We start from the raw sequence: 13,305 nt of genomic DNA, 5'->3' as shown, positions 1-13,305 counted from the left end.
CAGAAACAGCTTCTATATGCAAAACCCTTTCAACTGCATGGGAAAGTACCCCCTTCCTAACTCTTCAATTATCCCCTTTCTTCTATTCCAGCTTCTCCCTCTTCTCTGGTTCCAGTTCCTCAGTCTATCAACACGCTCAAGCCTTCTGTAGCATAAAAATAAAAATAAAAAATAAAAAAAACAACAAAACCCTCCCTCTCTTGTATTTTATCTTTTGCCTTTTCCGCTTCACTTCTTGAAAGAGTAATCTTAATACTCATTAACTCTGCTTCCTGGTTTCCTATACACTGCCTTTCAAAGCATTACAATTTCAGTAATTTAACTCTCTCACGTACATACATAAATACTATTAAAAACTATTCTTGTTCAGATCACTAATTTCTTCATTACCAAAAACAATGGGAAATTTTGAGTTTCCATACTATGAATCTGTTTTCTGATACTGCTAACCATCAGCTACTTCATTAACTTTCCCTAGTTTCCACTTGTCCAGTGTGTCCTCCTACTAACCTTTCTTGCTCAATCCCTCTTCAACGGCTCTTCCTTCTCCTCTGCTCCTTACTAAAATGTCAGTGCTGGTCAAGTCTGACCTTGGTCCTTTCCTAATCTCCTACTTTGTCTAGACAACCTTACTCCTCTTACTTTAAATACCACATGGCTAAAGACTTGGAGACCTTAGTCTTGGAGTCTGACTACTCAATTGTGCACCAGGTAACTCTACCTAAATGACCCATAAATATATCTCAAATTGAACCTGTGTGAGATGCCGTCTTCCCTCCAAACTTATTTGGCATTCCTATAGCTTGTGTCTTGGTTTATAGAAATCAGCATCAAACTTACCTCCCAAGTTAGGAACCTTGGAATTACCCTGGACAATTTCTTTACCCTCTCACTCTCCCCCAGTAAGCAACTGGTCATGAAAAATTTTGTTTAGCCTATTTCTGAAAAATCTGTAAATCCAGCCTTGAATTGAGTTTCTCATCTGCTTTGCATTTATTCCAACAGCCTCCCAAATGGTATCTGTACGGTCTTATAAGAATTATTTTTGTAAAATGAAACCTAGTCCAGTGATTCCTCCAATTAAAGACCACTTGCTGTCCAAAGGAAGAAAACCTATTTATTATAGCATGTAAAGTCTTCCGCAATCAGGCACTGGGGTTTTTTTTGCCCCTTCTGTCCCCACCATGCACTCTATCTTCCACCCCACTGAATTCAGCTTTCTGTGTCTACAAGTTTCTGCGTAGAATGCCATTCCCTTCCATCCTCTACTTGGTATGATCGAGTCTTTCCTACCCACCTTTAGCAGCATTTCCCAATTTATCTGGGCACATATTAGCACATACTTTTCTATGGTCTCACAGAACCTTGTCCATGCCTCCATTACAACTTGTATCATACTGTTATAACTGTCTAATTCGTTTTGGATATTACTATGCCTAACAATAATGCCCAACCCAAATGTTCAAAATGTATTCTGCTGAATAGATAACTGAAAATCAAAGACCTGATTCAAAGTGAATCACACGGCTAGAAGTTATGACATAGAGCACTGAAGGCCCTGACCTGCTTTTCCTCATTAGACTAAACCTTAGACTTTTAAGGCCCAGGACCCAATGCACATCCAAAAATCACTTTTGAAAGGTAGTAAGAAGCTTCCAAAAAGGAGGAGGAGATCTTACCTCGAGGGAAAATGCCTGGGTCCATAAAGGTGGCCATGCTGAAGTTGGCCAGCACAAAGAGAAAAACAATCGCATTGTAGATGGGCACTGCAGGTGACACACTGAGGCTTAGTCCTGGACAGCTGCACAGGTAAGAAAGAAAATGAGGGGCTGGCTCTAATACTCTGGAAACCAACCATACAAAGATTTATGAAGATTCAGCCCCGTACCTACACTTAAATCTTGTGTGGTTCACCTTTGCTGTCTCAAATTATTTAATACTTCCCAACAAATGGGTCTAGTTTCCCACAAAATGCTCACTGTATATCAAAGTACAATTCTCTGAATCTACTATTAACCCTTTGCACTATTTTCTTTAGATTCTTCTTTCCCTGGTAAGTCTTTCCACATGTTTTAGAATCTGTTCTTATCTCCTTTTAAACAAAGCACAAGAATTAGGGACGGAGTATGTAACTGATACCAGCTATACTCCCTTCTCTGGAGCGGCCTGAGGGTTCTGGATCCCAGCCATGCCCCAGTGACCTACACATTGGCCCAAAGCATGGGACACCACCTGCCTCTCTGGCATCCACTCCCTCTGACTTTGTACAGCTCTCAACTGCCTGAAGTTTCTTCACTGCATCAGGTATTTCTGAGAGTTTTATTCAACCACAGGCTTGTTCTCAAGGTGAAAAAAAATAAAAACAAACCACAACACCCAGCTATGGATTGATATCAAATCACAGAACTAGACCTCTTGAGGTATATAAATGAAGCAGAAGACTGGGGAAGAGAAAAAGAAAAGATATCAGACCAAAGCACTCTCAATTCTGTAGGAAAAAAACTGGCTAGATATACCCAATATTCCACAGGGTTCAAATCAAGAGATATGCTTTAGGTAACTTTTCTTGGGACAAAAAGCAGGAGTGCCCCAGTCTAGGATTACACCCAGTTTCTGTTGGGAAGTGAGTCTAGCAGGAAAGCTGCAGGTGCTCTTCCTTTCTTTGATGATATCCTGGGAGCTGGAAGTTTCAAAACATAGATGTGCTGGTTGCTTTGTCAGTATTATCAAAAGGCCTCTCTCTCCTGTCTGGACTCAGGAAGAACTGCCCATTACAAGACAGTGGCTAAATACCCTAATCTGCTCTGTGGCTGAGAACTTAATCTCCAGAATTAGGACAGCATCTGTCTTTGTCCCCTTTATCTAAACCAGTCAGAAGGAAAGGAAGAGTTCACTGAAGAAAAGGAAGAAGGAAGAACAAGACAGCATGAGTCTGGAGAATTCATCCACAGCAGTCCTGGATTCTGTTGTGATGTGTCTCCAGCAAAACAACAAGCACAGCCCTGAATAGTGTGATTCAAGACAGTGTGCAGGAACTGAGCTCCTTATTGGGATATAAACTAACGATAAGAGACAAAGGTGATTGTTACAAAGCATCTCACAAGTCTTGACCACCACCATTTAAGTAAATATTATATGCAAAGACTTTTGGACAGTAAATATCAACTCTCTGCTTCTCCCAGTAGGTCAGTACATAAAATCAAAAGATAACGAAGTTAGAGTAAAGGCACTGATTTTAAGTGTAAAACAGACCTTCCATCATAGTTCTGGGTTTATTCTATCAAAGTCTCCTATGGAAGCCTATTCCTCTAGGGGTTCTTTGGTTTAGAAAAGATGTCCCCCTACCTCAGCAGGGTTTGGGGTGAACTACAAGCAAGAAGGAAGAGTCCTTACACAGCCCCACCTAAAGCCTGACTTCCTAGGCTCCTTAGGAGGGAGGGAGAGAAACTGAAAACCAGTCATCCAGGTTAGAGCCCCTCCCTAGTACTTAGCTGTCACTTCAATTTCCGCCTGGGAAAGAGGAGAAAGGGTGACTCACTTGACTCCTACAGCCTGGGAAGATAATTAGAAAAGAAAAAGAAATTAAATCCTTAGAACACCGAGGTACCATGATTTAAGTCTCATTCCTAGAGCTGGCCATTGTGGCTACTGTGGCAGCCTCTTGAGGGTCTGAAAAAACAAGGGTACCTCCGTTCCCAAGGGAAACTTAAGATGAATGACTATGAGACATCAGCCCCCTCGCAGGCCCAAATGTCAGCTGTTCTGACCCCATTCTTTCTTGAGTTTCTGCATTTCCACTCAAAGCAAATCACACAGTTTCTTCTGTGTTCTGCAAATACCTACCCTTGTTTAATGAACTTTACCCCTACAACCTTCTTAATATAAATCCATCCTAAGTGTGAAATCCTAGAATCGAGTTCCAGTATCTGTTGCCAAAATAAAGCCTGCCCCAGAGTAGTAGTTTCTGGAAATGATACAAATAGCTGCAGAGAGTATCTGCTCCAAGATTCAAATCAGGAACCCACTGCTTCCAACCTGAACACTCTAGCTAAAGGAGCACCCTACCAAGGAGAGACATGTGTGAACAGAGACTGTTCCTGCCATATCCCACATTCTCTTTGGCTTGGGAGAGGCTTGCTGTTGCTATAGTATTTTTGTCAGATTCCTAGGTGACCACCCCAAGTAGCCTGTCTGAATCTGTTGCCTTTGATGGAAGGAGATGAGGCCTGAGCTGAGAGTTGTTGGGGCTCGTCCTCAGCCTATAGCAATAATCACAGAGCTCCAAAGCACAGGGAGTGGCCGTAGCCCGGAAGGCTGGCTGGCTGGCTGGCTGACTGACTCACTGATGAAACTCCCAGACCTATACCACCTCAGAAAGAACAGGTTCTTCTGCCCACCCGTTCAGCCCTCCTGTTTTCAAGCCAAATAAAATGGGGAGAGTAGGTTTCAATACCTAGACTCTTGAAATCTGTTTCCTAGCCTTCTCTAACAGTTCCTATTATATGAATTGTTCAATTCCTGGTACAGAAACCAAAGTAGGAGTCAAGAAGCTTTGGATTTTAATCCTCTCTCGAGCAATATTTTGCTAGGTAGCCTTACGTGACCTGCAGAAAACTCTCCAGGTTCGTTACTTCAACTACATAATACAGATATGAGAATGAAGGAGACAATGTTTGAAAGGATCCTAGGGTTCTATTTAAACCAACTGGCTAGATGCTGGCCATTCACTGGCTAAAAGATACACACACAAAAGAACATTGCTAACTACTGCCATCATCATCAATTATCATTCCAGCTCCACCTTCATCCTTAATTCCACTTCCCATTCTGAGGTACTAGAGATTCAAGAGCACTTGAAACGTAGGCACTACGCTCCTAAAGAACAGGTCTATGCATTCCACCCATACCTGGCACATAGTTGGAGTGTATGACTAGTGTTCCTTGTTAATGAAGAAAGGCTAGAAGGAATATCCCACTTCCCGGCCCTGGGGATCCTCAAGATGCCACAGGAAAACAACTTCTCCACTTATGGGTGGGTAAGTTTCTCTCAAAACACTTCATTTATGGTGTACCTGTAACCCAGACTTCCAAGCTGCTCATTGCAAGACCTATGACCTGGGACCTTATTGCTGGATGAGAAAACAACATACGAAAGGAAAAGCAACAACCATTGCTCAACTGATGCCCTAAATCACAATACTGCTCCCCCTCAAATCAGGTGCTAGCACCTACCCAGTCATGCAAAAAGGACCAGAGGGACAGCCAGTCACTCAGGTTGCCCAACTCCCTGGGGTAAAGGGTTGGGAGGGACCAGAGGTAGAAACCGAAAGGAAGAAAGCTCTCTCATGGATGGGACAACACTGGAAAGACCATCACAGATTTCTGCACAACCCTGACTTCTATCCTTCCTGCCGAAGATCACCTGCAGCAGAGGTTTACCCCGGTGCCCTACGTACTGACTTTACAAGTAAACAAAATGAGGCACTAGTTGACTTCACTCACAGTTCAGTGCGACTTTAGAGGATACAATTCAGTGATTTATTTCAAATGGTACTGCCCTAAAAAGGTCTCAGGGGTCCCCAGAAAGACAAAGAGGAGACATCAAGTGGCCAGGCCTCTCTGTACCAGCCTCACTTGAATCAGACAGCTCTACTCTTATGCCTTATGTACTGGGATTCCAAATAAGATCCCATTTTAAAAAAGGGTCATGTTGCCTAAATCAACTGCTCTAGGTCAACTTCCTCATTATGCAGAGGAAGAAACAGGTCCACAAAGTTTAACAAGCTTTACCAAAATCAGTCTCCCAAAAGTGCTTATTCCTTTGACCTAGCACTGCCACCTTGCCAACCACAAAAGGAGGCTAAAGACAGACATGAGGATGCAGGCACATTATCTTCAATGCAGAGTCTAATGCCTAATTGGGAGGGGGAGGGTTACTTTAGCAGACACTCTCCTTCCCAAATAGAGAAAAGGAGAAAGAATTAAGACATGATCCCCAATAACTCACCTGCTCAGTTTTAATACTGAATAAATTCAGTGAACGAGGGGGATCAGGCTTCTAGAAGAAAAACCTCAAATGTGCAATTCAAGCTTCTCTGAGGCAGATCACCATTTTTTGATGACCAAGCCTAACTGGTAATTTCTGCTCATAGCTTTCCCTACTTGACAAACATGGCAGGTAAATTATACCTAATTGGTTGAAGCCTATATGCCTCCACTAATTATGTCTGCCAGCTGAAAGGGACTCTTCCTCCTACTCTCAGTCCTCTAGGTCCCAAAGTAATTCTCACCTGGGGCTTACACAGATACCACAGATAGCTGTAGCCTCATGAAGAGAATAGGAGGATGACAGAGTAGTCACATAGTGAGGGCCCCAAATCGAAACTGGGTCATAGAAAGTCTTTCTCTTGTCTACTTGAAATCACAAATTATTTTTTAGGTTGTATACAGTTTTAAGTGGAGTTCTCCAAGGAGGTGAACCTCAAAAGAGATACAATGTGTGAGAGAACAGTTTTTGAGAACGGTGGGCACTTCAGCCCAGATATATGCTTATGGAGGAACTGCTAAAGTTACACAGAGAGGAAAAGATGAGAATTTCAGAGGTTCAAAGTAAGATAAGCAGGGTGTTTAGGTCTCCAAAGGTGGGCGGGAAACCCCAGGCAGGAAAAGAGAAACCAGAAATCAGTCCTGAGGAACGTGCCAGGGAGAACGCTCACTATGACCTCTAACTTTGGATTAGAGACAGTAATTCCAAATAGAGTTAATACCGTCCTCCAAAACTATTTTTCCTAGGGCTCAGGGGCCATGAAATAAGAAGGGCCCCTACTTTTCTGGCACCAGGGAATAGAAAAGTAGGTTAAATAGCTTCAACTATCAGTTGAGAAAATGCCTATGTCAGGACAACAATTTGTGGCAAAACTGGTATAACCAGCCAAGCACTTCGATGTTTCCAGATTAGCACATTAAGAGCAAAGGTTCTGCTTGCCCTATCTCAAGAGCAGATGGATTGAAAAAGAAAGACCACTTAGTCCCCTGAATTTACAACTTCCCTAAGGCTTTTGTTTCCCTTGAAAAAGAACAGAACCTCCCCAATTAAGCAGGTCTAAGGGTGTCTGTCAAAGTGGTCTTGCACACACCCCTCCTGACACAGCACCGCAACGGGCTACAAGGATGCTAAGTTCCCACATACACGTCCCATGGTTAAAACGTTGATTCTACCCACTGGCCAAATAGCAGAAACCAAACCAAGCCTGACATTAAGATTCACTCCTCCTTAAAGCAGTCAATGCTTGAAGAAGGACAGAGCACCAAACATGTTGAGACAAAGATTATAAAGCACAGAGGAGAGCAGGGCTGCTCTAGATCCCTGAGGGATTCAGCAGGTATGCTTAGGCTGGAGAGCTGGGGGCCAAGGAATCTGACTTACACTCGTCAGAGGGAGAGGTGAGAAATAAGATGATGCATGATGCTCATATTTTAGGTAACAGATCTTTCCTTACCTAAAAACTAAGTAGAAAACATCACTGTTACTTTGCTGACCCACATCTTTTAGAATTCCTTTTGACACAAGCTCAATTTGAGGGGTTTCCCTCCCTCCTTTCTCAGATTCAATTCCAGTTTGCTATTTCTCCCCAAAATAGAAACTGCCCCCACCCCAGCAATTCCTGCTTCATTCATCCCTCAATGAATCCAAACTGCTTTCCTTCCCTGCCACTTCATTTTCTTCCTCTTCCCAGCAGCCTCCCACTGCTCTAAACAGCACCTCACAATTAGGTCTGAGCCTGAACCACAGCAAAGGGAACTCTCCAGAAAAATCTACCATGCTGACTGTTTCAAGAGCTACAACTACTGTATTTTGCCATGTGTAATGTGCACTTTTTTGCCCAAAGTTTTGAGGGAAATAGGGTGCGCATTATACACAGCAAAATACTAGAACACCAACTCAACAACAGTTTATGGCTCAGAGAGCTGGTACGTGTTAAGTTATGAAAAGGTAACAGCAAAGACACTTACCGGACCATTGACAGTTACAATACTGGGGAAAAAGGGAAGAACAAATCACCCCATCTCCTCCAATAACAAGCAGACAAACAAGTATGAATGTCCCAAGTGGGAAATCTTTTAATCACCAGCTGCTTTTCCTAATGGGACTGGGGAATGAGAGAATGACCGCCATTCCCTTCAGCAGGAACTAATATAAAGGAAGCCTTCTAGAACTCTCTTCCTAAATAAAACTTGCCTTCACTTCCCAGTGGCCTTCATGTCTTAGGTAACACTAAAAACCAAAACTCTCTCACTGGTGTATCTTCTAAATCAATTCTGAAATTCCCCAATACTCTAAGTTCCCACAATCTTAAATGTAAGCTTCACGTATCCAGGGGAAAAGCCACTGCTTATCTGAGAAACCTTCTGTCTAGTCAGGTTCTCTTTTCTCTGATTGCTTAAGAAACTTCAAGCCTCTCTGGCGGTTTCCTCCCACTTCCTTCCTAGATCAGGATCATCTAATGATGGAGCTGGGCAGGAAAATACGAACATTTGTGATTCCAGAGGTAGGGAGGCAAGGGAAGATAGAAGATCCAATGGCATAAAATTTGTAACAAAGCTGAGAGAACAGCCTTTCCCTCGCTCTCCCTGCCACATCTCTTGGATCTGGATTTACCTCTATCAGACATCCAACACCCAGTCACTTGGTTTTGAAAGCAAAACTCAAGAGAAGGAACACCCCAGCACCTCCCATGGAGTGCCCCCCAAATACCACCGCTTGGGAGAAAACTCACGTAAAGGCAAAGAAGAGGGTCGTAGCTCCCACTAAGAAGATGGCGGCTGCTGAGACCGGAACATACTTGCTGGGTTTGAATCTCTTTCCAGACTCTGCGGGCATGTTGGAGGTCTGATGGGAGATCTGCCCTGCCGCATAGCCCAGGCCCACACAACGGCAGAACAGACAAGAAAATGGGATGAGGGCAACCACGGAGATAAGAGCACAGGACACCAGGGAAAGAGAAAATGTAAAATTATCACCCTTCCCCCTCCCAAAGAAAACCAAAGGTCAAAAGATCTCAAATGAAGGAAAGCACATGGGAGGGGGAAAGGTGATTCCAAACAACGAATAACCACCTCCCCAGAACGAGGCAGAAGAGATTAAGAAATACAACTTGCACAGTTTAAAAACTGGAGACAAACAGGAGGCTGTACACATGCAAATGGCTGCAGGTAGAGAACACAGGCAGTCACACAGATCAGGGAACAGCTCATGGATGGAGACAAGTCTTCAAAAGGAAAGAAGGGGAGCAGACTGGGGTAGGACAGAACACTTCAGGCAAGGAAAAATTCTTCTGCAGAGATACTGTAGTACCTCCACAACTACCACACTTCCACAAAACGTGAGTGCACCCAAGAAGTGTGCTCCGTGTTTCTATTTTAATCCAAGAAGGAACCTGGGGCCCCTTTTCAGGAGAAGCTGTTTTTTTACTGCAGTCCTTGTCTTTTTGGCAGTTTTCTCAATGCCACCACTCCCACACCTTGACTTTAGGGCTGGTAGTCTGGCGATGGTGGTTTAATTTTATTTATTTTCTTTTGATGGCTAAAGCTGGGCAGCAGCTGTTACAAGGTTGAGTTGTAAATCCTTTTCTTTGAAGGGGGAGGGAAAACAGAGAGAGAGCAAGCTTGTCTGTCTTCAATCTCTTCTTGTTATTCCCAAGCCCTTTAAGGGCTCCGTTTCCTAGAGAGTTCATGTAAAACTAAAGGGAAACATAAAATCCCTGAGGCCATGTTCGTCCCAATAAGTAAAATAAGATGAAGAATCAATTCCACTCGATGCTTTTTAAAGGTGACTGTGGATGAAAGCGAAGTTCCAAAGAGGTCCCTGTTTCCAGGTTAGTCAATGTCTCTGATCTTCAGTACTGGGCTATCTGAATGCAGAGTTCAACTGGGTTACAGTGCCTCACCTGGGAAAACAAAAACAAAAACACAAATATCTTTACCAAAGAAATTCTTCCAGAGCATTTCCTAAGAGCAAAGGCTAAAACCCCACAGGTCTTTTAAAAGAAAGATTAGTTTCCAGGTCAGTTATGTATAAGATGTGCTCTTAATTAGGAGGGCAATGGATCCAGAATCCTTCACTCTTCCAAGTGCTGCTCATACTTAAAGAGAAGAACATGGCTTCACCTGGCCTAAGGTCATCAAAGAACTAGTTCTTGTAAAGGGCCCATTTCACCTGACACAAACGGTAATAAATATCACAATCTAAAAACAAACAAGGGCACAGGACTGAAAGGCAGTCCTAGAAAATAGATTTCTCTTTGGAAGAAAAGTGTTTATTGCTACAATGAAAAGAGAAAAAAAATAACCTCAAATTAGGACAGTAAGTCTCATTTCCTTTTTGTGTATGCCTCTCTCTCTTATCCCTCAAAGTTTTTTAGTTCTAACCCTGAAGAGGAAGAAGCTGAATTTTTGGTCGTTCAGAGTAACACATGAAAGGACCTGGGTGAGAAACGTTCTTGCACTGAAAGGTGAGATACTGTCTGTGAGAGACTGAGTCAACCCTAGGGGCTGGTCCTTTTCTTCCCAATTCAACAGTTTTTTATTCCTACACTGGCCTATTAGGAAGTGAACTGAGCCCCACCTTCCCGGATATGATTAAAAGTAACAATTATTTATGTTGATGGTAGTAGCAAAATAACACTAGCACTTTGGATTTTATAGGATGCTTTTCATCTAGTGATCTCAAAGCACTTAACTCACATTAATGGTGACAGAGTCCCTTATCCCACCCCACAAAATTGAAGGCTGGAGAACGCCTGAGGCTGCTCCACTGAATCACTTGAGCAGTCAAGTTCAGAGCTCAAGAGTTCACAGGCCCCTTTGCAGACCTCAGCCCCATCTACCTATTTCTACAGACCAAAAATTTACTCGTCAGAACTTAAAAATAAAGTTTTAACACACTCAAGTGATCTAGTATTTCCCTTAATACCAAAGCTAGAGATTAAAGTATTAGAAGATTTAAATAATGAAATATAAATGTGCCCTGGAATTTATCATTTCCTCTCTTACCTGTGGCATGGAAAGCAAAGGAGCTCTCCTTCAAAAGATGCATTACCTCTCTCTCTTTTTTTTTTTTTAAAAAAAAAGTGTTTTAGAGGGCCAAACAGCAATAGAACAAAGTGAACACCCAGAGATTACAAAATACTATTAGCATCCTAAAAAATATAAATCCTCTCTAGCCTCCAATTCTGTAACTATTTAACTCTCGGGTTCCTATAGGAATCAAATCCCAATCTTCTGAATGTAGGCCAAAGTAACTTTGTTAACAATGAGAAGCAATTCTTGATTTGTACACAACATGGTTAGCTTTCCCCTCAAAACCCCAAAGATTAGAGAAAATGGAAAATTGCACTTCTTATATTTTATCTAGAGTAGCATATCATTTAGACACCATACATTATTTCGGATTACATTTTCTAATAGGCAGTAAGTCACATCCCAGCTAATACTGCCACAGTAATGCAGAATCATAAAAGACCATGCAAAATTTGGGGAGTATGATACTGAGAAACAAGAGTTCAGCATCTGAGAGATTTGGGGGATATGCTCATACATTAGAAGTACAAAAGACATAACCTAAGAATGTACTGGATACAATAAAGACATACCAAGTCTTAGCAGAAGGATGTGCTGTGGGTAGTAAGGATAAGCTTGTAGGGTGAGTGTGTTTCATCAGAGCCAGCAGTCTGGATCCATACCAGTGTAAGAACGGTGTGCAAGCATGTGTATGACACAGGCACAGCGTAATCTATGGAATGGAAATAGTATATATGAAAGAAACTTGAGAATATATGGTTTGAAGGCTTTCATAAAGATTTAATGCAAGGAATGCTTTAAAGGGGTGAATGGGTGAATGGATATGAACAGTACCACTAACAGCACAAGTATTGTTCACTGAAATAAAGAGGTGTAATAGTATAACAGAGTATATCTGAATACAAAGGAATCAAGGTATCAGAGAATCATCCACATGTCAAGGTATTGGCTGAAGAGTCAAGCAAAAGTTTAACATTGGTATTATCATTATATATTAAGGTAGGAAAGTACACAGATATGTAATTCTTGTAAGCACTAGGTGAGTTTTGAAGAATGGGTGATAATGAGCATTCTGAAGAGATCTCATACAGTAGAGAGGGATACAAACATAAGATCAACCCAGACAAGATGACATGAATCAGGAAGTGAAAAATCCAAGGCAGAAAAGTGGTCTACAATATAATATATATCTAATCCTACATCTCCTTTCGTAACTTTAAGTTACTTTCTTACTTCTCATCTCAATGTTTTCATTCGACCAAGTGGGAAAAACATCTTTCAACTCCCTGTCCCACGAACAGTCAGATTCCTCCTGGGAAAATATTGGCAAACACATTCGAGTTCCACTTGTAAAAAGTACAAAGTACTAAAAGCATGGAGCACCCGGTCAGTGGTGGTGAGGAAGCGGACGGATGGGAGAGAACAGGTAACAGGATGAGGCTTGAGCCAAAATAAGTATCAGCAGAGTGAGAAGGGTAAGGGACCTGAGACGCAGGGAGGTAAAAGAGGAACAGCAGCACTCAGTCCCCACCCCGAAGCTGGGGCAAAGAGAATCCCCGTATGGGGCAGAGCTGACCGAGACCCAGAAGACGGGATCGCGGCGGCAGGGCCCACTGGGGCTGCGGGAGACTGCAGAGCCGGGCGGCGCAGGGCCGGGGGCGGAAGGGGTGGCGGCTGGGCGTCAGGAGCAGAGGGGGGCCGGGGTCCCGGGCTAGGACCAGGCGGCCCTGCACTAACCCGTTCTGAGCCCGGGCGGCGTGGATCCCCGGCCTCTCCTTGTCGTCCGTTTCCGGGCCCACAGGTCCCGCCGCAGTTGGATGACCCGGCCCGGAGAAGGAATGGGGCCTCAAACCACCTCCCCCTCCCCGGTCCCCCTTCCCTAGAGGTCACTCTCCCCTCCCACCTCACTGGCCCCGCACTTCCGGTTCCGCAGGGGCCGTGTCCTCGGTACTCACCCCCGGAGCGGTTCCCGTCAACGCTGCCTTCGTTATCGCTACCGCCTCTCGGCAGTGCCGTCCGGCCTCTGAGAGGCAGCGCGCGGCCCCCGCACGCTCCACGCCCGCCCTGCTCCGCGCGCTCTCGCTCAGCGACGCTCGTCTTCGAGCCGGCGCGCGCGCCGTTGCCCTTAGTGCCGGGTCTCGAACCCTTCCAGCATCCCCATTGGCTCTCTGTACCGGGCGCGCACGACGTCTCGCGCTGAGCACGCTTCTCTCATTCATGCAGCTC

General features: G+C 43.8%; 1 protein-coding gene across 3 annotated transcripts in view; it reads right to left on the bottom strand.

The window, feature by feature from the left end:
* ZDHHC5 (zinc finger DHHC-type palmitoyltransferase 5) overlaps nucleotides 1-13,305 on the bottom strand; it is a 22,131-nt gene extending 8,826 nt beyond the window's left edge. Inside the window, exons 1-3 of one of the 3 annotated variants that reach the window (XM_028516356.2) lie at nucleotides 13,035-13,305; nucleotides 8,778-9,947; nucleotides 1,680-1,801 (exon numbers count right to left, since the gene is read on the bottom strand). In XM_028516356.2, the coding sequence (XP_028372157.1) occupies nucleotides 1,680-1,801; nucleotides 8,778-8,881 (226 nt within the window). In that variant the 5' untranslated portion in view covers nucleotides 8,882-9,947; nucleotides 13,035-13,305. Of the gene's footprint in view, nucleotides 1-1,679; nucleotides 1,802-8,777; nucleotides 9,948-11,651; nucleotides 11,792-12,816; nucleotides 12,956-13,034 lie in introns of those variants that run through there. The other 2 variants (XM_028516357.2, XM_036029468.1) reach the window with 2 other exon arrangements.

Source organism: Phyllostomus discolor, chromosome 6, assembly GCF_004126475.2.
Source record: "Phyllostomus discolor isolate MPI-MPIP mPhyDis1 chromosome 6, mPhyDis1.pri.v3, whole genome shotgun sequence".
Lineage (NCBI taxonomy): Eukaryota > Metazoa > Chordata > Mammalia > Chiroptera > Phyllostomidae > Phyllostomus > Phyllostomus discolor.
The sequence above is the reverse complement of the archived record's forward strand: the minus strand, read 5'-3'. Positions and strand labels throughout refer to the sequence as shown.